The following is a 27,152-nucleotide window of genomic DNA, read 5'->3' on the forward strand; positions in this document are numbered from 1 at the left end:
TAACATATGGATTACTAATTATGTTTCTCCATTCTTCATGCATTCAGATGTCTTTTTGTTTAGCATTAGGGTGATCAGTGTGGGTTGTCACCTTGAACAGAAAGCTTTGCCTGACATCATGAGCTGATCTCGTAGGCTGAGATTGACACCTCAGTTATTTGTCTCCAGAATGTCATTGAATGAGTTAAGCCTCATGTAAAGGGTCAAGTTCTTGAGAATGGATGTGTGTTGTAATTTTGCCTTACTAACAGGACAAAGCAACTGCAGCTCTGTTCATTGTAGCATTTGTAATGTCACTCTGAGCTGTCTGAGTTCTCCTTTTCCATATGAAGCTCCCAAGAGGCAGAATCCACTTGGTTCACAAATTCCTGGACTTGCATATTTCCCAACAATTCTTCAAGACCCACCAGCATTCCATATGATTTTTCCCAGGGTTCATGTGATTGATTCAGCAGCAGTCCAGTTTTATGCTAAATCTTTCTAGTGTGTTATCACTGGGATCAGACTACATGCTTTAAATTATCTTATCAGAAAAGGCTTAGCAGTGTTTCATGCTATCCTGTGTTCAGGAACATGAAGATTCTATAGAGAGAGAATAGAAGACAATGGAAAATTTTGAAACTCTTTGTGGTGCAGTTTAAATTTTTCCTCTTTTCTAACAGATGTTTTTCTCTTCTATCAGAGAAACATTAAAAAGAAAAATTAATGACAATGAGTGTACAAGCCCAATTGCAAATAATCCTGGCTCAAAAAAGGATGCCCACTTCTGTGCAGTCTGCAGTGACTATGCTTCAGGATACCACTATGGGGTCTGGTCCTGTGAAGGCTGCAAAGCATTTTTTAAAAGAAGCATTCAAGGTAGGACAAACAAATTTTGATAACCTGCTTAAATAAATTGTTTCATGTGACTAGGGGCTGTAGCAGTTGACCTAGTAATGAGCTGGTCTGAAATCCTGGTGTCTGATGCTCCATGATGAAAATAGAGCAACACATGATTTGGCTGTTTTATCTCTTGGCTCTGATGTTATCAATATCTGGCAATATTACAGAGTGAGCAATTGATTTCTTTAGGGAAGAGGTGGAATGCACAGCACAGTGCAGCACAGGCCTGGCTGGGATGGCACTGCAGACCTGTGAATCTGATGGGGTTTGTGGCCCAGCTTAGTTGTGGTAATTGAGAATTAGTTGTCATAGGCACAGCAAGAGTAGGCAATTATCTGGAGACTTTTCTTGCTGGGAGCTCTTCCTGACAAGAGTCTATTGCCTGGAGCTCTTGAGTCATAGTGTATAATATCTACACACTATGGAGGATGGAAAAATATGTGTAGCATATATCAGGTGCTAACCTGATGATCATTAATGCTCAACCCTCCACTCCTCAGAGCCTGCGCTGCAATATCTCTTACTCTCCCAGTCTCTCTATCTAAGACTTCCACTTCCATGTTTAAATTGTTAAATATTTGCTGTTTAGTTCACGTTTGCTGCGTGGCTGCAGTGTGAAGTAACTGTGGGGCTCCACATTTGCTGTCACAGCCAGTGGAAGTCGCTCAGGCACAGCACTGCAGCTTTGGAGCACTCAGTTTCTTTAACCTTGGCCTGGTTATCCTGATCTTTGGCCTCATCTTGGGTCTTTTGGTGGAAAATCATTTCTATTGACATTGGCTGCTACACATGGATACCAATGCAGAAAATCCTACTGCTGTTTGATCTTTAATGTTCCTCTTCTCCTTCTGCCTGCAGAGCCTTTAGGAATCTTCAGATATTTTCTTTTCACTCAGTATGGCAGAGATGGTGCCACTAGCAGAATCAAATTTAATTCAGAACTTGTTTTGCCTTTTCCATTCATTGTGCAAATCCTGCAGAGGTGAATAGCAATTTCTACAAGCTGGTGCAAGTACTTTGGATTTCTAAAATAATTGAAGAGACCTTTGTGTACAGTTTGTCACAAATGGAAACTGAATTTAATCTCGAGGTGTTTTCTATCAAGTCAACGCTTTGCCTCCTCTGTGTTGCTCACACGTATTTGGGCCACGAGCAAGTTACCCACTGTGGTCTTTTGTACATCTCAGTGTACCCTGTCAGGTAATGGTGTTTGTAATTCAAATGAAAGAATAAAAAAAGGCAAATAAAATAAAACCAGTTCTTGGCATAAAATACTTATCAAGCACTCAGTTGCAATGGTTGTTATGTGGGATATTGTGCATTAAAATAAAAGACTTCTAGGCCTGCCATAGACCAAAACATTTGCCTTATTAATAAAATTAAAATTAGAAGTATGACTAAGCAACTGTGTGTGGTCTCCTTGGCTTGTCTGAGATTGTAGTGCAGTCCATTTGTCCCACATCACTGAACATCTGCCTGCAAGTTAAATTATCCCAAGGCCACAAGAGTTTTAAATCACTTTATATTCCTGTGTGCAGCAGAGAGCTTCCTCCTCCTCTCCCTCCATGTTGTGTGAAGGGTGATAAACAGTAATTTGTTTTTTAGTCATATCTGCCAGTAGGAAATGGGACGAACTGTAACATGATCTCTTCTTTTCAAAATTGTCAGTTCAAAAATTCAAGGTTAAAATAATTCTAATTTTGCACGGCAATACTCACAATGGTTCAGTTAAATAATTACTCTTGAGGACATGAACTCTTGGATTTTTGCCAAGTGAAAAAAAATCACTCTAGTAGCTGTATTTTTGCCTGATCTTATTCTCGGTTACGGAAAAAAAAAAAAACCCAAACCAATTTAAAAAGCTGTCTGGGAGAAAAGATATTAAGAAAAGTAAATGAGCGAGTATTTTTTGCATCCTTTGGTAATTGCTGTAAGAGATAGTCCCACTATTTGGCAGGAGATGATTCAACTTTATTTACACCAGGAGTGTACCCAAGTCCAGTTTACAGTAATAAACCTTTGAACCAGATTATTGATTAATGAAATACAGAAATGTAGAGGGGTTGTGTGGGAATGAGGTGATATGGGAAAGAATAAGGAGAGAACAAAAGAGGCTGCAGTGAAAACTGATGAAAGTGAGATAAACACTTGTCCAGAATATCTAAAACTTGCACCCTCTACTTGTGCTTTTCTTTGTAGTTATAGGATGCATTATTTCATACCAGTCTGCTTTTATCTTGGCCCTTTTTTTTTTTTTTTTTTTTTTTTTTTTTTTTTTTTTTTGTTAACTTTGGTCCAGGGTCAATCCTCCAAAGACTTCTTCATTCCTGGAACTCACCACATCAGAGTTCAGTAAATAGAGCTGTAGTTTACTTAAATCTTTGCAGGACTGAAGCTGCTCTTTTCAATTCTGCTGAGGGAAAAAAAAAAAAAAAGAAAATCTGGTATCTGCCAGCTATAAACTCCCAATATACAGTAAGAAATTGGAGGTTGGGAACAAATTTCCACAAGAGTATATGTTCCATTTTCAAAAAATTAGCTGGCTTTAGAAGGTGCTTGGTTATCTGACAGTCACCACTATAAAGCTGAGTAGTGCTGTCTGGTTAATTTTGAGGCCACAGGCTGATGTTTAGGACAATATGTATTTTTGCATCAGTTGAATTAATGGAGCTTAGATATATGCACACAAAAAAACCCTGAGTTGTTTAAAGCTGAGAACATTCCTGATTTGGGAAATGACCAAGATGGCTGGAAATGTTAAATTTTCTGTTCTTGCCCTGCTGCAGGACACAACGATTACATCTGCCCAGCCACCAACCAGTGCACAATAGACAAAAACCGGCGCAAGAGCTGCCAGGCGTGCCGGCTGCGGAAATGCTACGAAGTGGGGATGATGAAATGTGGTGAGTTTGGCACGGCTGAGTTCTGAGCTGGGGTTTTGCTGGTTTTGTTTCTTTTTTTCTTCCCTTCAGCCAATTCTGTATCTTGTTTCCCTTGGAATCCTAAGAAGGCACAATAACTAAAGCAAGGTTATCTAGGAAGGAATGAACTGATTCTTAAAGCTGAAGAAGACTTGTTGTTTTCAGACCTGTGGGAAGGGGAAAGGTGTAGGTTAAGAGTGAAAACCATATAACCTCTGCAGAGGTTTGGGGACACAAGTTACTTCCATGCCATGCAGAATGGGAAATGAAGAGCTGCTGCTTCCAGAACCTTCCAGAGCCAGTCTTTGCTCATGTGAGGTAAAGGAGCCTGTGCTGTGCTCTGCTGCTTGGATGCTCTGCAGGAGCAGCAGTGTCACGTCGAAGCAGTAGTTAATTAACCCAGCATTCCACCTCTGATGGTGGCAAGAGTGGGTGCCTCAGGAGGAGTGTAGGAATGAGAGCAGCACCTATGTGGAACTACTGCTGTCAGCTCTCAGCTTCCAAAAATTGCTGGTTGGGGATGTTACTAGAATCATAGGTTTTCTGTTGTCCCTGTTTTTAACCCTATAAAGGTGTAGCATCTATGACATTCCTCAGCAGCTTGGCCACCCATCCTGGGAGGAAGCAGCTCTCTGGTTACCAGGCTTTTGTGGGGGGCTTTGCTGGGGCAGTGAGGGGAAGGCATTGGGAGAGAAGTTCCTTTTTTTGAACAAGCTATCTTCAGATGATGCCCCACAGCTCTTCCACCAAAAGAAATAGTGAACCACCACTTTTTGTCACTGCACCACTCAGAATTATCCAGCCTTTTCTTTTATCCCTGTCTTGTACTTACAGCAATGTGGCTTCAATGCAGTTGATAATTTATAGATGATGCTTTAAAGGTTACTTTTAAGAAAAAAGTTATTTGAGAAATGTTTCTATCTAATGTATGCTTACAGTCAAGGTTTGCTGTTTCTTACAGATTCCCCAATGTATGTAACAGAAACAGGCTGGGAAAATAACCCATAAGAACACTGGAATGGACAGGAGAAGGTCCCTGTGCTTGGCTCTCCATGATTTGCAGCTGTGTATCTTGTTTCATCCCATTTAATGCAGATACCTATTTCTGTTTCAAAACTAGATTCCGTTTTCATCCTCCCACAGCTTTGATCTGCAGACTGTTTGCAAAATATGACTTCTTTCATTAGGAACATTGTTTAGAATTTCAGCCTGCATTTATTGCTGAACAATTAATGTCCATTTTTTTTCTGGCAACAACATTGTCTTTTAGCATAGAGCCTCCTCTTCTCTTGTTAATGGCCTGGTTTTGTTTAAGGACCGCATCATATCCTCTCACAACCTTTGTTTTTGTTGGATAAATAAAGCAAGAAGACTTCTCTTCTTGCAAAATAGAAAAGTAGATGAATCTGGAAATCATCAGGGTAGCTTGTCCCTCCACCTGCTCCAGGCAGAGATAACCCAATTTGCACTTGGATACCCAGAATCATGGACAGCATTCCTGCAGTGACTCCTCACTGCAGCAGCACTGATACATTCCTGTTGCTGCAGGAGCTTTCCTCTGCACATATCCCAGGATCCTATTTGCCTTTTCCAAGGTAACATCATGCTGGCAGTTCATAATCACACCATGATCTGTTATGACTGCAGTCTCCCCGTTCATTTCTAGCTGACAACTCCCAGAGTAGAACTGAAATTTCAGCAGTTCTTTCTATTATTTTTGTACTCCTCAAGTACATTTAGTTTTTTCTGCTCAAGTCAGATGCTTCTTTCTATGTGAAGCTCCTGTCTTTTCCTGCAGTGATGGTGCATCTCAACTTTATTGTTGTTTGGTCTTACCTCCAGGAAGGAAAGTTTTATGCCTGCAAATAAGATTGCTTTCAAAATCTTACTTTCTTAATGGTGCCACTGTCTTTTGGTCATTTTTATGACTCAGAATTTTGCTCAAAGTTTTTCCAAGCCCCAGTTTCTATAGAGCCCCAGTTCTGGAGTTGGAAGGGTTTGGTAAAGATTGATTCCATAATGATATTATAAGGTAGACCTCCACAATGCTTGCCTAAAATTAATGCTTTTATCCTAGCTGTCCAGAAAGTCTTGGTGTGTGATTAGACCTTATAGGCACTGTGGTATGACAAGTAATAAATTATAGTATGCACTTGTGTCCTAGCCTGTGTTCCCTTGAATCTTGTCACATATTCATGAACATGTTTTTTATAATCATTTTATAATAATGATTGTCTGCAGGACATTGGTGACTATGCTAGGCAAAAGAAAAAAGACATTGAAACTATAACTGAAAAAAAAAGTACTTTTAAATTATTAGTTTATAAAATAGTAGCACTAAAGCTTGAAACTCTTGAGAATTTAATTTGAGAGTCTGAACAATTCATTTTCAGAAAAAAAGAACATAAAAATTACTCAGAACCGTCTGAGTCACCTGATGAGTTAAGTGGCACCTGTGAGTAATGGTGGTGTATGGACACATGGTGACAGACATTTAAACCAGATAGATTTTAAGACAGTATTTCCTGCATGAAATGTAAATGCCATTTCCTGCAGACCAGAGCGATTGTCTCTCAGACATTTTCTCACAAGAACTGTGCTTTAATAAAAACTTTTTATTGTAGAAAGCCATAAAAGAGAACACTTTGTTTTTAATGCCAGATTTTCTGCATCTCTGCTCCTTTCTGAGGTCGCTTAGTGAAAGGATTGGTTCACATCTGCTGAAGGCCTGGATGGATGGAATGGTTTGTGAGTGCATTTTTGCTCAGTGGAGACTTGTGTCCAGCAGAAGAGATAAAAGAAGTTCAATTGCCACTTCGTAGTTTGAGAGCTCTTCATAAAATCTTGTCACCATTCCCATCATACCTTTAAATCCTTGCTTTGCATATTATCAATAGACAACTTGAGAGAAAACACACACTTAGGAACTTGTTTAAAACAAGTTTATGTACCTAAATCTGATTAAGCAATACAGGCCACCTTCCATACAGTAGGAGATGGCAGAAAAGTGTTGCTCTACAGCTTCTTGGTCTGAAATTCTCTCATATGTCATCACCTTCAGAAATGTTAAGAAGTCAACCCAACAAGCCACAGGTGTTTTGGTGGAGGCCAGCTTGGGATGCCTTGTGTTAAGGTGAAACTGGATTTTCTTATGAAATATTCCATCATTGCCAAAAGCACCAGGGTCGTAGACACTGCATCTGCCAATTCCTCTGCAGGAAATCTGTGTTCCCCGCTGTTCCAACAAGGAAGCTGCTGCTAAAGTTTGGCAGTAGGACTCCTAACAGTGGTAGAAAAATAATTAACAAAAAAATTGCACTGTCATCAGGAACAGAGGAAACAGAAAAACTGCCATAAACTCTGCCTAGAAAATGAGATAAAACAAACAAGGATAAAGCTGATCTTCCCTTGGAACTTTCTGGTGTTTACCTGTGGAGCTGAAATGGACTTGGACTATTTGTCAAAGGCAGTGAAGGAGAGGGGAGTTGCTTCATCACTTTTCACTCTTGGAGCAGCTATGCCCTGCTTTGCTTTTGGTTTGCTTCCTGAGGCTCAAATAGACTTTCTTTCACAAGGAGTTTTCAGTTTCCCTGACTTTTATTTCCCTTCTCTGCATTGCTCCAGTATCTTTCCCCACCATGTGTCAGTTCTTAACATGTTGAAATTGTTCCGAAAGTAAAGCTCCTTTCAGCCCTGAGTGAGGAGGCTGAGAGGCCACACTCAAGTGATGGAGAGATGCTACTCTTGAATCTTGAAAATTTTACAAGTTTGCAGGACAGAAAACAGATTTCTCTGTGGGCTGGTTCAGGATTTGGCCCTTTCTCCTGTGTGTGGCTGCTGTGTGCAGTTGAAATCCTGTAAAGTACTTTTTACACAGAAAGTAAGTGGGGACAAAATGTTTCAAGACATGCTCTGGACATCAGATGTATTAATTGAATTTCAGCTTTTATAGCAACCACTATAATTTCTGGTCACGTTCTCATGTGCACACAGGCAGATGGCAGCTCCTTTGTCAGTGGCTCTACTCTTGAGAACTCAATTTGAGAGTCTGCTCTGGAGTATGTATTTCCATTTGCTTTGAAAGGTGATTGGAGTGATAAAGATTTACCAATATGTACTGGAGTAGGTTTAAACTCACACACTTTCAAAAACTGATTATAAAATATCCAGTGGTAGAATCAGCAATTGCTGCAGAACTGGTTAGTTATGTGAGCCATTGCCAGGGACCAAAATGAGTATGAAGGGCAAGATGCCATGTGACTGCCCACCATATCAGACAGCATTTGTGATTTTCAGAGAATTTGCAGAGCTTGAAAAATGGTGTTTCACTGCCAGTAATACCTGCTGTGGCTGAGCAAACAACAGGCTCATTTTAATGACCTTTTTCCAATGTGCCTTACTTCTTATATCTTGGGGTCATTTACTCATGGTCTATGGTGCTGTAGCTCAAGGTCTTGCCCTTGGTCCAGCATTCTCAGCTGAATACTGCAATTTTCTTGCACAAAATAGCTCTAAATAAGGAGAATGTGGTAGGAAGAATGAGGCATTTGATCATTTTGCACTTCTGCAATTGCCTGAGTTACCTTTATAGAAATGAATATTAGATATTAAGAACAGTTCGGGATTTTGTAGCAAAGTCAAAGATAGCCCCTAATCTGGGAAGCTGTGATTTATTTCTCTGCCTTTACACACATTGATCCACATCTCTGTACCTACTTAAGCAAACATTAGGCTGGTTGATAATTATTTATAACATATAGTTTTATTAACAGTTATATGTGTCTGTTGTATGCTAATATATATATATATAGGTAAAATTTATTGGTCCTGCCTAAACTTTGGATTTGAATAGAAAGAAAAGAAGCTCCTTTACATTGTTTAAAGCTGTTGTTTTAATTGGAAAGACTGGTGTTTTCTGCAGTGTCAGCTGACTAGAAAGTTTAAACGTAGCTTTCTTTTACTTTAAATACAAGCAGAAAAAAATAGAAAGTATTAATAAATGGTATCTCTTTTAAGTATCTTTTATGCACACTACTTGGTGATTCAGCCTACTTCTGCTTTGGCAATATATGGTGAATAAAAAAATACCACAAATAACTCAGAATCTGCTTTGGTTGGGTTTATTCCCACGTTGGTTTTGTCATAAGTTATATTTTCTTTAGTAGCAAGTTTTTTATGTGGAAATGTAATACTCCTAGTCTGGCTTTCTGCACTGGTAATGTTATTATAGAAATTTGGTATATGCTTTAAATGGAGCATATTTTATATAATATGAATTGGTTATATAAGAAACTCGATTCAGTTAAATAACCTAAAATAATTGAAAGGGGTTTGCTAGTTCCCAGTAAGAACCCTCCACAAGTCTTGAGACCTTTAATACACTCAAAATCATAACCTGATTGAATTATCTTTAGATGGAGCACTGAGTACAGCTGTGCAGATGGAAATTGGTCAAGATTTTGTCACTTAGAACAGAATGCTGAAGTTCTTTTTAAATTGCTTTTCAATTTGATTTCTTTGATATTTGTTAAAATATCTGCTCAATTATCTGTGTTTTTATATTCTGTATGTTGATATAAGCTTAAATTTATATTTATAAGCTACAAAATGTTATTTAAAGACCTTTACAACAGTTAACTGGAAAGGATAACTGAGATAACGCATGTCACAGAGCATTTGGTATTTTTGCATAGCCCAAGAAAGTTTTTACTCTATTCTGCCCATAGCTTTTACCCCCTTTGCAATTTTTCTTGTTCTGCATTTCAAGGTGCCCCTGGGAAATGTGCTTCAGCTTTCTAAATAGTGAAAACAATGTGCTCTCTTTCTTTGTGGTTATGGTCTCTCCCATGCTGGGGAGATCCCAGCCATGCAGCTCTGTAGGCAGAGCACCCTGGCACCTGGGCATCTCCTCAGCTGTCCTCTCATTCCAGTTGCCTAATTCACTCTCAGCCTTTACTTTTTGTCTTCCCTGATGGAAAATACATACTTTCTGTGCATTACATGATTTCAGAACAGTCTGCGGCCCGCTGTGCCGTTCTAGTATTTTTTGGAAGCTAACAAACCACTTCAAGATTTTCCTCTTGACCTTTGTGTATTACTCAAGAAATGAGGCTTAGCAGAGAGTTCATTACATTATCCAGGTGTCTTTGTAGAAAATTGTCTATGCCTTGGTGGCCTTTGACTCATTTCAGGAAGGATTTGCCCAGACTGATGGTGGAAGAAATTGCTTTGTTACTTCTGTAGTTCTGCGTGGAATATTTTTTTTGGTATTTTCATCAAGTCTCATTCCATGAATCTACATAAGATAATGTCTCATGCCCTGTCTCTGCTGCTATGTTGCCTTCCCTTAGTTGATATTCATCTGCTCTGGTAACTTCTAGCTAGTTATCATTTGGCTAAGCATTCGGTTCTACAAATTATTTATTTCCTTCAATCCATTATTTGTGCAAATATCCTGTCGGCACTCAGCCCATTTCATCATACCCACATCCCTTTCAAAGTTGAAAAACCATCCTTTTTCTAAATGGTGCAGGCCTTAAACTGGACTTGCAGCTGAAAAATACTTCCAGTTCCAAAGGGCCTGTCCCACTTGGGTGACTCTGTCCCTGAGGTCTATTCATCAAACCAGCTTTGCCTATTGGTCTTCTCCCATCTCTTGGATTTCCAGGGAAACGGGGTTCTCCAGTATTCAGAACTTTATTGAGAACTTCTTTAACTTTCTCCTGCATCCAACGTGGTTTACTGAAGTGAGTGAGGGCCATGGGTAACTGAAAGATCTACATCCTAAAAGTCCTGGAATATTCTGTTGGTCCTTATTCAGTCAAGTTGTTCCTGACTGGCCTTTGCATTCAGCCCTTCCACAGACTGACCCAAATGCTGTTTGACAGCTGCTGAAAATGTGACAGGGCTATGACCTGGAAAGCCACCTCCACCTTAGGCTCCTGTGCCACATGAACCTGAGAGTCTGCACTCACTCAGCATCTTACTTAGCTTGTCAACAGTACATGATATTAATTTTTTGCGCCCCCACTGCCCTAATTTTAATTTGGCCTATGTTTGGACCTCTTTGCTAGCTGAAGTAGAACTATAGCTGAGTATTTTATGAATGTTATGGTTTTGGAGAAGCTTTTAGACTCTTTCCTTGGAAGCTATGCAAAAACAGGTAACAGTGATGCTACCAATAACACTGACCAAAAATTGAACAATGTTTAGATTTCTCAGAAGAAATAATTAATTAAATCTGGGAATGGAAAGGACCGCTCTTTGCAACAGAAATAACCTTCTACCAATAACACTGACCAAGAACTGAACAATGTTTAGATTTCTCAGAATGAATAATTAATGAAATCTGGGAATGTAAGGGACTGCTCTTTGCAATAGAAATAGCCTTCTGCAGACAGACCTCCACACAGGGTGTTTGCTCTTCGTTGTAGATATCTGAATTCCCTTTAGAGAAACTCCTGCTAGGTTTTTGCGCCACGGGGAGAAAATGGGTTGAATCTTGTGAATCCCTGGCTGAGCATCCAGCTAACTTTGAGGCCCAGCTGTGCTTGTTCCTGAGGCATCTAATCTGTAACATGGCCCAGACTTTCAAGTCTTTTATTTCCCCCGTTTACATATAAAGCAAAATTTACAATCAGCTATCTTTATTTGCCTTTAAAGACCTGATTTATATCTTTTTGATGTCAATGGGAGTTTTTCCCTGGACTTCTAAACTGAGTTAACTGAGGTTCAAAACAAAACATTTTTAAACTTTATTTTTGTTTAGCAGAATAAACAAAACTGAAGTCAGTGGGGACAAAGTGCTGAATGTCCTAGAAACTGAACGCTCAATATTACAACATCCAATATTAAAGGTGTCCTGGTCTGAAAAGCAAAACCAGTGAGAGGCTCTAAGTCAGAAATACAATTTATTAGGAAAATGGGAACAAAGAACCAAATACATACAATAGCACAAAAGAAGAACCACTGACAGAGTTAGAGATACAACCTGACGCTTGCTGGCTAGGGTGGTGGTAGCAGATATGGTTCTGTCCAAGCAGTGGTCCTGTAGACTGATGTAGTTTCCTTCTGGATGTCCAGTGTAGAAAAGGTCTCAGCTGTTCCTCTTGCAAGAGGGGATCTACTTGCTGTCTGCACAACCCCACTTATATCCTTGATGGCATCCTTTGGCTCCTCCCTCTGGGTGGAGCATCTCACAATAGAATGCTGTGATCTTATCAGTCATGTAGCTAAAAGAACAAGTCCTCCTGGAGGGACTTATCTCTGAGTCATGAGATAAGGAAAGAAAGGGTTTGCAGCTCAAGGTGGTAATGGAATACACCCCCATATTATAACCTAGGACAAAAGGGTTTTCCTCCTTCTCCCCAAACATTTGGGTTTACATGAGGGAGGAAAATTCAGTGGGGAAAAACTCTCCAATAATGCAACCCATGCCTCTCGTGGCAGGCTCGCGAAGGGAGCGCTGCGGGTACCGAATCCTGCGGAGCCACCGCAACGCGGAGGAGCGGGCGCGCTGCCTGGGCAGAGCCAGGCGGTACAACGAGGCGGCCACGCGGGTGAAGGAGATCCTGCTGAGCGCCGTCAGCCCCGAGCAGTTCGTGCTGACCCTGCTGGAGGCAGAGCCGCCCCACGTGCTGGTCAGCCGGCCCAGCAAACCCTTCACCGAGGCCTCCATGATGATGTCCCTGACCAAGCTGGCCGACAAAGAGCTGGTGCACATGATCGGCTGGGCCAAGAAGATTCCTGGTGAGACATTCGGGCTTGTTCTCGTTTGTTTTGGTCCATGGTTTTACCCAGCAATGTGTCCTTCTCTGCTGTGATGTGACAGAGCAGCACAGTAAGTGCTCGGTGTAGAAGTCAAGCTTTCTATCCTGCTGAGTAACGGAGAGTTTATTGCTCTCAGTAATTAACCTGGATGTTTTTTGATTTAGCCTCAATATAACCCATGACTTGCTGTTTGTTCTTACTCAAATACATGTACATTTTGCTACAAAGCAGAGGTGGTGCTGTAGGTAATTTCTGTCTCAGCTACAAATACCTGATTAAGCTGATTTAGAAGGTTCATTTAACGCCAGATTCTTTCCTTGAGTCCTGATAGAAGGTTTCTATAGCTGGTGAAAACTGAACAGTGTCCAAGTCCTGGGTGTCTGCAATCGATTCATTTGACAGAGCTGCTACAGAAAAACATCAGGGGAGCTCAGTATTGATTTCAGATTTATCATGTCCACTCCTTCAAAACAAAAATCAGTAAGGGTTCTTTTGGTTGTTGGCAACCCCCAGATCCGCTGCAGTACAACTACCTGTGTCAGTGCCTGGAATGTCTCAAATGTCTCCATGGCATCATGGCAATGAACCATTTAACTTCTCCCAAACCAGAAATGGTGAACATTTGCAATTCCTTCTACCTGAAGTACCCATGACTAAAACAGGCAGAATAAAAATGAAAAGTGAGCTGAAAGCATGGAATAATTGGTGGACCCACAGCAGTATGGAGCTTGATCCTGAGCTTCAGATAGAATGCACTGCTGGGGGCCAGCACTCCATGGATCCTCTCCTGGATTTTGTGCTGAAGGATTCAGGGTGTGCTGGTGTGTGCCCTGCCCTTGTCCTGGTGTGCACTGGAAAGAGCTGCTGCTGCTGCTGGAGAACACTCATGGGAAAACATGACAGGGACCCTTCTCTCCCACACTTGCACACAGTGTGTGCACAGTGCAGGAAGCAAACTTGGAGGAGAATATTTCATTTAATCCTTAAATTAGGAATTTAGCTGTCAGGTCTAGGTGGAGTGGCTGATGTGCTTCCAGCTCCAGCTGCTGAACACATCTCCCAGGGGCAGAGCACTCTCACACACGGTGTTGGAGGGTCCAGCTGTGATGGTTTTGGGGTGTGCAGATTCCAGGCCAGCTGCTGGGGAGAAGATGTTTGCACCCTCAAGCATCTCAAACCATGCCGGACGTCTGCAAAGTGATGATAGTTTTGCTGTTAATGTGGGATGTTTAAAAACTGAGTGCCCAAATCCTTTAGACTTATTTATTTTGTAGCTTAAGGAACTCCAAAAATAACTGTGAAGTAACCATAAGGGGTTAAATGGTATCTATTGTTATAATTTCTTGTCTAATCATAAAAATGTGTTCAAAAGGTGCCATTTCGGAGGACTCCACTTAGTTATGTTTATCTGGTAGGAAGTGAATTGTGAAGGGAAATCAGTCTAAGAAAATGACCTCATTTTCACCAATGTTTCAGTGCGGGAAAACCTCCAACCCAACTTTTCTATTTTCTGATTATTTTTAATTTCTACTTTTTAACTCCAAGACACTTTTTTTTCTTTTTTTTTTTTTTCTGTTTTGTTTTGTTTTAGAAAAACAAACCTTCCACCAATTAAGATTAATTATTTTTATTTTTTTACAAGATCAGTTTCCAAACCAACCTGAATTTTGGCATTGGTTTATTTTTAGTTTATTTTCAGCATATGTCAAAATTAAAAACTTTTTTCTTGGCAGTAAGAAAACTGTATGAAAAAAACCCATTGAAGCAATGAAACCCCTTCAAAACAGTTCTTGGGAGTGCTGATACTTTGTTGTCTCTGTTTTTTCTGATCACTCCTGTTACAGAGAACAGAAATAAACAGCATTTCAGAGCAATGCCAAAAATAGATGTGATGTTTAATGTGCACCCAATTATAAGTAACACTGCCATAACACATGGCAGTTGGACCACTAACTTCAATGTGGATTGATTTTTTTGTTTTGTTTTGTTTTTCTTTAAAAAGCTGTGATGACTAAAGCTCAGGTCATGGAATTTTATTTTTCAAAAACTCTTACCTGAAGGTAATCATGCCCATCCCTGCCTGGTTCCTGGACATAATGTCTTAGGAAAAAATAGAGAGTTCTTGACTAATGGCCCAGTGAGCAGTAATTTTACTTTTTGAAAAGCTGAATGTTTGCTTTTGTGTACCTAGGTTTGAAGTCCATTTTCATCTCTAAGTTATTATTGGATATTATTTTGATGCTCACTGGAGGTGAAAAAAAATAAAATTTCCTTATTGTATTAACAGTAACTTTTTGCCTAAATAGGAAAAAAGCATGTTTATATTTTGTGAAATTTTCATGTTTCATATTTAATGACAGTCTTTTGTTATTAATTTTACTCTGGCTGTATTTTTGTTCTGGACCTTCAGCCTAATGGAGTATATTTTTTTTTGTTGCTTGGTAAACTAGAAGCTGACATCTGGATTTTTTTCCTTCTGAATTCCAAGTATTTTAATTCTTGGTTGTCAGGTAGCAGAACACAGCTTCTATAGTTGCCTTTTGCTTTGCTGACCTAGTCTAAAAGAGTTTACATGGTTCATTGCTGAACCTGTATTGCAAATCAATAAGATGTTGACACAATATCGAAATTTGGATTCATTATGCAGCCCAGTGTGTTGCTGACCAGAGCAGTGTGTCTTTTCCTAGCTTTTACACATTCAGCACAAGTTGTTTTTTTCTTCTCTCTTAGCAATTTATAATTAAATGATGAGGAGTAGACCCAACAATCTAAGGGATGTGTCATACAGACAAAAATTATTAGTTTAATGTAGTCTGGAGGGAATTAAGTGGAGCTCCTGAGGCTGCAGTGAAAGCTGTGGTGGTTGTTTTCTGTCCTGCACCTTTGGAGCATGAGATTGTAAGGAAAAAGATAATTAGAGTCCTTCTAACAGCTGTGCTAAATGGCCATAGCTCCTACTGCTGCCACTGATAATGCGAGTTTAGCAGATGACATCTGTGATAAATCTGGATTTTCAAGAACCTGTAGATTGAACCCAGGGACTTGGTCTGACATCTCGCTCAACTGAGAGTTTTTAAACCTGATCATTCCTTGTTTATGCTAGAGAAATCAGTACATGGCAGTGTAAATGTTTATTTAAATATACTCCGAAATGTCTTTGGGCTGCTGTTTCCCAGGAAACTGGCACTGTCAGTTTTGGTACTATTTCACACTTCCGTGAATATTTTCCCAAAAGCAGTTTTAAATGAGGGTGTGTGGCAGATAATCTGTTGTTGGCTGTGTGTTCTGTAGTAAATTCTGTGACAGTGGAACCCAGGAGGGAAGGAAGCATTCCTAGGCTCCTGTTACCCTCCTTATAAAACCAGAGGCAAGGCTGTAGCAGCTTTGAAAAGCAGCATGTGCAGTGATGATAAAAGTGAGCTTTGCCCAGTTCACGTCAGCCCCTGGCTGTCACTGACTGTCTTCCAGCTGAGTAGTATAATAAGATTAAAATGCATTAAGCATTTGTATAAATTACTGACAGAGAGATTCTTTGGCAGCCCTAACTTCCTGTGTGTGTTTTAAGACCTCAACAACCAGGAAGAACTTCAGGAAACCAGTCTGCCATGGCCAGGCTGTATGGATTTGTCACCAAGCAGTGTCAGAGATGCCAGCTCATCTGAAAATTGAGCGCCAAGGGCCCAAGCTAAAGAAGCTCAGCTTTGAAAACTGTGGCCTGATTTTGTTTTTGATCATTGAGCAGCTCTTCATCATATCAGTGTTTTCCTCCTTGATTGAACAGTCTGTTTTCCCATCAATGTGCACTTCTGATCTTTTGGTTTGGAGTGTATGAATTTAATTTCTCCTATTTTTTCTTTTGACTTCTGGGCATTATTTTTTCCCAGGCATCTTTTTTTTTTTTTTTTTTTTTTTTTTTTTTTTTTTTTTTGCTGAGGAAGAGAAAAGGTGGGGTGTGACTGTGTCAGCCTTCTGGCTGTGCTGCAGCGTTATCTGAGGCCTTGCTAAAAGTTCTGGAGATAAATGAATCCTAGAATCATGGAATGAGTAGAGTTGGAAGGGACTTTAAAGATCACCTCGTTCCAATGCCCTGATATGTGCAGGGGCACCTTCCTCTAGACCAGGTTGCTCAGAGCCCCATCCAACCTGACCCTAAACACTCCCAGGAATGGGGCAGCCACAGCTTTTCTGGGCAATCTGTGCCAGTGCCTCGCAGTATTTCTTCAAACATCTCTCCTCTTTTAAGATGAGAACATAAAGCAGGTGACTCTGCAATCATTTGACTTTCACCAGCTCTATGGGACTTATTGCACTAAAACACCACTCTACTTTATTCCAAATATTTTGTAGATGATGATAATTGCCAATATTTTGGTTCCTATTTGAAATGGCAGCCTGCCACTTTGGATGTCAGTGCTTCCTTATCATCACATAGTTCTTTCTGGCTTTTGTTTCTCATATGCACATTTTTCTTTATCAAAACAGAGCATTTAACAGGCTGATTTATTTTATGCTGTTTGCATCACTTTAGGCTTCATTGATCTCAGCCTCTATGACCAAGTAAGGCTCTTGGAGAGCTGCTGGATGGAAGTTCTAATGATTGGTTTGATGTGGAGATCAATTGACCATCCTGGGAAACTGATTTTTGCACCAGACCTTGTATTAGACAGGTAAGAGGAATGAATTTCTCGAGAACACTTCATATTAGCATGTTTGAAGGTGGGGTGAATTGTAAGAGGAAGAGGATTAAACATGGCAGATGTTAATAATATTTCATTTAACAGTATCATTTACTTGTAGTCGCAACAATCATGTCCTAAGGTTCCACATCCTTACAGGGGCTTAAGGAATGCTAAAATGTAAAAGAATTGTTGAACTTGCAAATTCCTGATCTCCTGTAGCACTGAGTGTGAAGTTTCTCTGCATTTTTTCCACATCTTTTGGTGGTTTTGTTCCCTTTATTCCAGGTCTCTAGATGCTGAAACTGTCCATATAGCAACACAAGGCACTGCATTGTCCATTTGTCCCTACATCCCTCATTAAAAAGAAGATATAGTGTCAGGCAATATTTTAATTCTTTTAAATAGGTTCCTGCCTGTTTTGTTCCTGCCACTACAGCAGACTTTATAGTCAGCTATAATAGTGAACATTGGAGCACAAGCTGAGGGGGGTTTAAAGACCCCTACCTTGCTGTTGGATACTAAGAATATTTTTTCAAGGTACAGCAGGGTGTTTTCAAGGTTAAAGATTATTTCTCCATAGCATCATGTACCAGAAAGGAGGAATATGGATTAGTGAGGATGTTTTTTTACAGAACCTTAGAAGGATTTGACCTGAGCTTCACATTGGTAAGAAGTCAGGGAAGAAATCTACTCTCTTGGGTAGTTTTAAAATATCCTTTAGGCTTTCAGGCTGGGAGAATTCAAATTTGCACCAGTTCTGTGACTTGCAATCAATAATTATCATTGTAGATATAGACAGGCAAAATAGGTTAATAAGAAAAAAAAAATACAAAACAGAGGAAATAAATATTATTTGCTCATATAAAATTCAATGCAAGGACGTGCTGCACTGTTCAGTGCAATGACCAGAAATTGATGAAAATGTACAATACATTTAATTGCTCAAGAGTTAATATGTGCTGAATAGAGTAAGAATATTTGATGCATTTCTTCATTTCCTCAAGACATAGCAGAGTGGGAGCTTACAAGAGTCTGGGTGTGCTGTAATTTTATTCAGGACATCCTTATATGAACCTAGCCAATAACTTGATTGTTTTTATCTTAGTTGAACTTAGAATCCCAGAATGGTTTGGGTTGGAAAGGACCTTAAAGATCATCTCATTCCCCCACCCCACCTTCCACCAGACCAGCTTGCTCAGAGCCCCACCCAACCTGAACATTTCCAGGGTTGGGGCATCCACAGCTTCTCTGGGCAGCCTGTGCCAGGGTCTCAGCATCCTCACAGCAAGAATTTCTTCCAAATCTCTAATCTAAACCTACTCTCGTTCCATTTGAGGCCATTCCCTCTTGTCCTGTCCCTCCAGGCCCTTGTCCAAGTCCCTCTCCAGCTCTCTTGGAGCCCTTTTAGACACTGGATGGGGCTCTGAAGTCTCCCTGGAGCCTTCAGATACCTTTCATACATAATCTTTGCAGACAATATTTCTCTGGAACCTCTGTCCTTGTTTTGAATCTGGCAGCTGTCTGTTCTTCTCTAAAGATTAATATTGTTCTTTGCTATGAGAAACACGGGAAACTGGGCACTAAAAAATACTTTTTGCAGGCAGAACCTGCTGCCCTAGGTGGTGTTACCTGCATGTTCCTGCCTCCAGCCTAAAGGCTCAGCACCTTTATTTTGGGATCCAGTAAATTTATTTTATTTTTCTGCACTGTTGTGCTTAAATCTGTCTCATTTTAAAAAGTTACAGAGAAAAAAAATCTCCCATTACAAAGAGGATAAGGAGCCTCCCTTTGAATACTATTGTTGCAGAGATCAACCACTTTTTTAGTTTAGTACATATAGAACAAAACTAACAAAAAAACTGGAACAGCAACTTCAGTAGTTTGAGATTTGCCATTGCTAAATTTTAAACAAATAGGAATTACTTGTTTGGGGTGTTTTTCAGATCTGAAAATAGGACCACTTCCCACCAAAACCCTACATACCTTCCAATACCTGCCCAGAAAAAAAGTGCCAGGAGATAGGGTCAAGAGTTGATTTATTCTTTAAAAATGTCTTGCTATTCCAAGCAACTTATTTTAGAAAGTCTTTCTTTTTTACCAAGTCCTGAGGCCTCCATTAGGTAGGAATATTGTTATTGGTTGTGGGTAACTCCTTATGAAACAAATCTGGAAAATTATTCAAGGTGGTACTGTGCCCTGCACCGCAGGATTTCAGACTGATTATCCAGAATTATACAGGCTGAGAGGATACAGAAATAGGATCACACTTATGGCCAATCCTGCTTGCACTTTAATGAGAAAATCAGTTTCTTATAAATGCTGAGCTTTCATACCACTGTAATTTTCAATTTAGATTTCATGATAGAACCTTTTAAATTCTCCCAAAGATGAGATAAGATAGGCCTTCTGCAGCCTCCTTCATGCTTTGACTTTTATCTGTCTGAGTCAGTTCCTTAATTCTAGTTTTTTGGTAACATGTTGAATATGTTTCCATAGGGATGAGGGGAAATGTGTAGAGGGAATTTTGGAGATCTTTGATATGCTCCTGGCCATGACCTCGAGGTTCCGAGAGCTGAAACTGCAGCACAAGGAGTACCTGTGTGTCAAGGCAATGATCCTCCTCAATTCCAGTGAGTATGTGCTTGCCTCTAATACTCACCAAACTGCACTTTTCATTTTGAGCATGGCTGGGAGATCAGCCTCAAAAAAACCAAATGCCAAATGACAAAAAACTGTTGGAGGAGAATAATAGGAATGTAAGGATTTTCTGTCTCTGTCTCTGATAGATTGTAAAGATTTTTGCTCAGGAAACTTCTTAGCTGTATAATTTGCTGTATTTAGGAGCTGTGTCCTGTTCTAAGAACTGCATGAAAGACCCCAAATCCTGATAGCTTCTCACAAGGTGAGGCTCATGGCTCAGGCTGTGGATCTGTCCTTGTGGATGGGAAATTTTGCTCCTATCTCTGTGGATCCCAGTCATGTGTAAAGTTGCTGTGCAGTCCTACAAACCTGTCCTTAACTCTTAATTCTAGTAATGCTAGTTACTCAACTGAGTGATGATTAATGGGGCTTAAATGTTCCTATTTAATGGCAATGAGTTGGTTAGAAATGATTGGAAGTACTCAGCAGTTCTGCAGGGTGTTTCAGGGCAGGAGCTTTGCTTTGCAGCCTCTCACACTAGGTGTGTTTTTGCTAGTTTAGGGTAGCCTGAAGTAAAAGTTATTTTTTTCCCCAGAACATTTCATAGTCAATATTGACCAAAAAAAAAAATAAAAATCCCACAACAAAATAGCAGCTAAGCTATTTCCATCTATTGCTTTCAGCAAGGAGCTGCTGCATAATTCTTAGTCCAGTACTGAAGGGGAGCAGTCCAGCTGCAATCCCACTTGTCTGCCCACTTGTTTGTGTTGGTGTTGATCTGCTGGAGGGCAGAAAGGCTCTGCAGAGGGATCTGGACAGGCTGGATTGATGGGTCAGGACCAACAGCGTGAGGTTCAACAGGACCAAGTGCTGGGTCCTGCACTTTGGCCACAAAAACCTCCTGCAGTGACTCAGGCTGGGGGAGCAGTGGTTGGAAAGCCATGATGATGATGATGATGATGAGAGGAATAGGCTTCAAGCTGCATGAGGAGAGGTTTAGATTGGATATTAGGAGCAATATCTTCATCAAAGGGGTGGTCAGACATTGGAACAGGTTGCTCAGGCAAGTGGTGGAGTCACCATCCCTGGAGGGATTTAAAGGATGTGTCAGTGTGGCACTTGGGGATGTGCTTTAGTGATGGCTTTGGTAGTGCTGGGTCAAAGGTTGGACTTGACCTTAAAGCTTTTTCCAGCCTAAATTATTCTGTGGTTCTGTGGATACCACTGTTCTAACAGACAACAAAATCTGTTTTTGTTTTTTCCTAAAATATGCACCAAAAAAAACACCCCAAAAAACGACAGCCCAAACCCCCCAACCAAACTCCACATTCATCACCCATATTTTTTTCAAAGTTCATGTCTCAAAAGATTGGTCCATTCTCTTCTTCTGTTCTCCTTTCTTGACAAAATGAATCATTTGTCCCTAATTTTCAAGGTGCTCTGGAGCTCTGTCTTTCCTTAGGTATCTCTGAAGGGACTGTTGAGACTTTTTTTCTTTCCCTTGTCCCAGATCTCTTCTACTTTATCAATGATGTTGCTGTTTGTTTCTAGACCTTCTTAGTGATGATTTAGTTTTTTCCTTGTCCATACCCCCAGACATAGTATTTTTCTTTCCTTCTTTTTTTTTTTTTTTTTTTTTTTTAATTTTCTTTTTGTGGGGGTTTTGTTGTTGTTGTTTTGGGGTTTTTTTTGCCTTTTTTTTTTTGTTTTTGCTGACTTTCAAGGTTTCTCACTGCAGACATTTGCTGTTATTATGACACCCTTAGTGATCTGTGGGGAGACCATGACCAGCTGGGTGACTCTGAGCAGTGTCATTGACATGTTCTCCTCCTTCCCTACTATATACACATGGAAAAAGAGCGTTTTTCAACAAGAAGATATTAGAACAAGCATAATATTATAGTTCATAATAATTAAAAAAACAAGGTACAGGGGAAAAAATCCTGGAGAAGGGAGAGCACGTCATGACCTGACTGAAGGTGCTGTGTGCAGCAAGTCTTGGGAGGATTTGGGAGAAATGCTCACTTTGCAAATGATGGGGCCATCAAATTCAAGCTTGATGTGGCATATGGAGCATCATTTGTACAGTCTTGAGGGGTGTGTCAGGGCATGTATGTTCTCTAATTGTGCTGAAATATTACATTTTTAAAAAATCTACAGTCATAGCTTTTTTTTCTTTCTCACTAGCAGCAAATATTTCTTCCTCTTCTCTGGTTAGGCATGTTCCCCTTGTCAGCAGAGGAACCTGAAAGCAACAGGAAGCTGCACCACCTGCTCAACGTGGTCACAGAGGCTTTGGTGTGGGTTATTGCCAAGAGTGGGATCCCCTCCCAGCAGCAGACAACTCGCCTGGCCAATTTGCTGATGCTCCTCTCCCACGTCAGACACGCCAGGTACAGTTTGCAGAGTGTGTGTAACACTTGTGTTATGTTACTGTTTGTTTATTACAGCAAAAAAAGAGGTGGCTGAAACTCCAGAGCACTCCTGAGGGAATCCTGGTGCTGCTCTGCACCTCTGTCACTGTGAGGCTTTCCCTCCTAGAACAACAAAACAGGCAGTAAACTCGAGTGCTTGCTGGCACTCAAGGATGTGATGATATTAAAATGCTGACTTAACCTTGTTACATCAGATTATTCATTTTGTGTCTGCCTGAAATGTTTAGCAATAACAAAAATTGAATGTTTCAGAAAAACACCCCATCCAGCCATCAAAACCCTTCCATTCAAAATGAAAATCTGTCCCAAAACTGATCTGCAGTGTGAGCTTTGCTAGAGCAAAGGGGATTTTGGGGGCCATGTTTTCCCACACCAAATTTGTTGTCTTTTACATGAAACCACAGAGTTTTTACCAAAGGACTCATGCTACAGCGATGTCAGGCTCCTGTTTTTTCCATGGGAAGTGGCTCCAGTTCCTGGACCTCCTTGAGAGGTCCATCTGTGCTTGTGGTACAGCAGACTGAAATGAGGATCCTACAAAGAGAGGTTTTGATTTTCAATCTCTTTGTCATTTTAAGTTCTTACCCAGAGGCCAGCTGTTGACTGAGCTGTCTCATGGCTTGACTTTGGACTGTGTGTCCAGGGAAGAATTCCTGGGACCAGGCTGAGGCACACAAAGCAGAGCTGGGCACATCTATAGGGACACTGAAAAGGGGATGGCCACCTTTGCAATAAGCTTCCTGGGAGGGCAAAGGGCAGCAGCAGGGACCTGGTGGTGCTGAAATGCAGCTTTTAACAGTCAGTTTGTGACCTGGGGGTGAGTTTGAGAGCTGGCCTTGCAAATGCTCCAGCACCAGCCAGAGCTGAACCTGTCTCATGGCTCTGATCTCTGCCATCACCTGGATTCTGCTCTGTGATGTGACTCCATATCACAGCTTTGCAGAAGCTGTTCTGGCATTCTGTGAAAAAACATCACAAATCTCTGTGAAATTTTTGTATTTTCTCATTAAGCCAAGATCCTTTATGCTGTGTCTCCTTCAGCCAAAGTCTGGAGGCTGCTTGTTGAGTTCTGTCTCCTTCAGGTTTCTTGGTGCTGTTCAGTCAATCAGACTTTGTACTGGAAATAATTGAGATCTGGGTGTGGGAGAAGGGCTGCAATTTCTTCTTGCCCATTAACATATAACTCTTGAATTGTAGCTGAACCTCATTTATCGGGGAGCATTGCCCCCTTCCAGCCCAACTCACCAGCTCAGCTCTGTGCTGGCTGTCTGCTGCTAGTTCCACTGGGATAGACTGGGAGTTGAGCAAGCACCCTTACATCTCAACCCCAACTCCCTGAATGCATCTGGAGAATAAATATGTGTGACTGCAAGGGCAATATCCATTTTCAGTCCAAACCATGATACAGCACTGAGTGTTCAAGCCAGCAAGGTGTCATTGTATGTTACTGCATAACAGAAGGATTATTTTAAAGTCTGCAGCCACCTGTAAGATCATCTCACTGGACATGCAGAGAGTAAACAAAGTGCTTGAAATTAGCTGGGTAATTAGATCTTCCTACTCAGCCAGGTAGGAGAGGTAGGTAATCTTTAGTAAACTGCATGTAGTAAAGCCCCCCTATTGCATAAAGCCTCAGTATGGGCCTCCCACCTTTACAGCATCCAAGAGGTTTTCCTTTCGTTTCAATAGGGTCAGTACATCTGAATTATTTCCTGAAAGGGTTTGTGTGGTGTAAAACAAAACCTGTTTCTCTAAATAGTAGAACATTCAGCCTTAAAGTATTGGGATGTTGTTACTGTTGGTAGTGAGTAAATGATCTCAGGGACCACAGCAGCTAAATCCTCTTAAATCCAAATAGGAAAAAAAAAAAATACTCTCTTGAAACCATGGGTGTGTTTTTCTTCTCTGCACTGTTGGAGCCAGACTGCTGAGTTATTTTCTGTTCTCCTGCACAGTAACAAGGGAATGGAGCATCTCCTGAGCATGAAGTGTAAAAACGTGGTGCCAGTGTATGACTTGCTGCTGGAGATGTTGAATGCTCACACCCTCCGAGGGCAGAGGAAGTCCCTGGCCACACACCCTGAGTTTGGCCCACTGGAGCAAATGGAGCCTGGAGACAGCCTGAGGAATGGGGCACCCCAGTAATTCTGTCGAGACATGGAAATGTGAGGCTTTTTCAGAGCTATGGGGGAAAGGAGAGCTGCTGTGATGGGGCTGCAGCAGTGTGAGCTCGTGTGAGCTCTCATCCCTTCTGGATTTGCACATGGCTGTCTCGGGAGGGGCCGCGGGGCGCTCGCCTCTGCTCTGACATTGCAGCAGACTGCATTGCTGCTGTCGTGCCTTTTCTGAGACTCTGCAAAAGCACCTTATAAACCAAGCCTCAGAACAGCACTGTGGGACAGGGGATTGCTGCCTCTCCTTCTCAGAGGCAGAACTGAGAGGGAGAGGTAAAGGGACGGGTTTGAGACACTTGGAGAGAGCGCGTTGGGCTCTGTCTCCCAGAACAAGACTTTTAAGGACCGACTGAACATTGTCCTGTTTCAGCACGGGATGCTGTGAAATGTAGAACAGCATCATTTGGGACAGATGTTTACCTCTGTGTGCTGGTCCCTGGGGAATGCCTGCTCTGCAGCTGATCTAGATAAAGTGCCGAGATACAGACAGCCTAAAGGAGCTTATTCTCAAATATGCAATGGCTGCAAGAGCCTTCATTTGAAGGTCATTTGAAATAGCTTCTAGGGTCAGTTCAGAGCCTTTGCAGAAAGTTTAAATTGATCTTAAGTTTGTATTTTGTGAGCCTGTTCTTAACACTCACATTATTATCTGCTTTATAATTCTTCAGTGCTTTAAGCAACGACCAAATCATCTGAATATCTCAGTCAATGCTGACCTTTGAAATGTGTTTTGTCTGTGAGATTATCATGTTGTTTTATATATTTATTAATGATGTTAAATCTATTCTAATTATTAGGTACAAGAAGTTGCTCTGTGAATATTAACTGTTTGTATTTGTATATGATCTGCTGATCAGGCCTTGTGAAACCAGCTAGAAAAACAAAATCTTCCCACCCCTTTGACTGGTGTGTGGAATTACGTCCTGCCCACCCAAAACCTCTTGCAGGGGGTGAGGCACTGGATGGGAACATGGATGGGGATCTGTTTTTGTCTGCTGCCCTGAGGTTTGCTGCTTGCTTGTTCTCAGCATGCATGGCACCTTGTGCTGTGGTTTTCATAACTTTATAGGAGCCCTCAAAGAGCGAGGATGGGGATAATGGTAAACATAAAGATAATATAAAGATGGGGATAATGTAAAGCACTACTTTGCTTTGCAAGTTTGATGACTTGTTTGAATTACACTGAAGATGTAGTGGTTTAAACTTCCTTTTTGTGCTGATTTCTGTATGTGTTTAAACTGCACTGAGTAAAAAAAAAAAAACAAAAAACTGATTAAATGGCCTGGCTGATGACCTCAGAGATCAGCAGGGTGGCATCATTCATTCTGGCAACTGTCTCTCTACATTGGAACATTTAAATATAGCACATGCATGTTCTGGGCATTACAGTGAAATAAATTGGGATCACACCAAAAGTCTATCTTGAGCCCCTAAGTCTTTTGCATTAGGGACTTTGATTAGTATGCCATTTGCATATTTTGAGTATTAGTCAAACTATTAATCTTGGTGGTTTTTTAAAGCCAAGAACAGTATTTTTTATAGGAGGTTTTCAGTGAGTTACACATATATTGTCTGTTTTAATCTTGTACTAACTATACCAGATGCTGCTGCTGATCTAAATTTTTACTCTCTGCCTTTTTATTGTTTTTAAGAAACTGTAATATATCAGTGTCCTTCTAAAGATGTGTAATATTTACAGTGAAAAATGGAGAAAAATGTGAGTACAGTCTGGAACTTATTGGTACTTTCCTTTTGAGAGATGTTTTGCTGTGAAACAAACCTGTCTCAATATTTCTTGGGCTTGATTGTGTTCTGGCCTCATTGCCTGTTGTGTTGCTCTTTCCCTGATTTTCCTTATCCTGTGTAATCTTTTGGTTTAATACAGTTTTTCAAAGAAGTGTTTAAGTGATTTGTTTGTTTTGCATTAAAAGTGCTAAATTTGTGTACAATATTGGAACAAACCTTTTGAAGAGAAAACGGGAAAGACCAGGTATAAATTATGAAATTACCTTCTAGATGGAAATTTGCTGTGGATTGACTCTGTAAAAGGGATGTGCTGCAGTTTTGTGCTACGTGGTGGTGTTGATGTATGTTGCTATTAGTACAGTGCAAATAGGAAAATGATGTGATTTTAACCTACTTTTTGTCTTGTTGAACTTAATTTTATTAAAAGTTACTAACGGTGTTTTAAAATGAGTGAAAGTCAACAGCTGTGGAGTCTGGATTAATATGGTTGTGCTCATATTGGGATGAGGAGAAGATGTTCATCTCCAACAGCACAGGGAGGGGTTGAACAAGGGTGTGTGGCTCTCTTGAGGGAGATGTTGGGTTTGTCTTGGGTCTGGATCCTCCAGTCTGCCTCAGACGCTGCATTCCTGGTGTGGACATCCCTGTCCCTGCCAGCCTTGAGCAGAGCTGTCCCACTGTGCTTCCATTGGGATATTGGGGCTGTTCCAGCCTCAATGTGGATGAGGGGAGTCCTCAGGAGCTGCAGAGCTCTGAGGAGGGGCTGTTTGATTGCTTTCCTTCACTGCTTGGCTCTGACTCAGCTGCTGCTGCTTGGAGAAATCATGCTGCACTTCTGGGATGTTCACAGAGGTGAGCAAACCTGCCTCAGGCAAGAGGGACAATTGTCATGAGTTAAAAAAAAAA

At 40.8% G+C, this 27,152-nt stretch overlaps 1 protein-coding gene across 2 annotated transcripts in view; it reads left to right on the plus strand.

The window, feature by feature from the left end:
• Positions 1-26,702, plus strand: part of ESR2 (estrogen receptor 2) — a 41,212-nt gene extending 14,510 nt beyond the window's left edge. For both annotated transcript variants that reach the window (XM_030275146.4, XM_030275145.4), the window contains exons 3-9: positions 683-858; positions 3,669-3,785; positions 12,252-12,551; positions 17,101-17,239; positions 19,748-19,881; positions 22,110-22,284; positions 24,282-26,702. In XM_030275146.4, the coding sequence (XP_030131006.4) occupies positions 683-858; positions 3,669-3,785; positions 12,252-12,551; positions 17,101-17,239; positions 19,748-19,881; positions 22,110-22,284; positions 24,282-24,471 (1,231 nt within the window). In that variant the 3' untranslated portion in view covers positions 24,472-26,702. The remainder of the gene's footprint in view (positions 1-682; positions 859-3,668; positions 3,786-12,251; positions 12,552-17,100; positions 17,240-19,747; positions 19,882-22,109; positions 22,285-24,281) is intronic.
• Positions 26,703-27,152: the final 450 nt, after the last annotated feature.

Source organism: Taeniopygia guttata, chromosome 5, assembly GCF_048771995.1.
Source record: "Taeniopygia guttata chromosome 5, bTaeGut7.mat, whole genome shotgun sequence".
Taxonomy (NCBI): Eukaryota; Metazoa; Chordata; class Aves; order Passeriformes; family Estrildidae; genus Taeniopygia; species Taeniopygia guttata.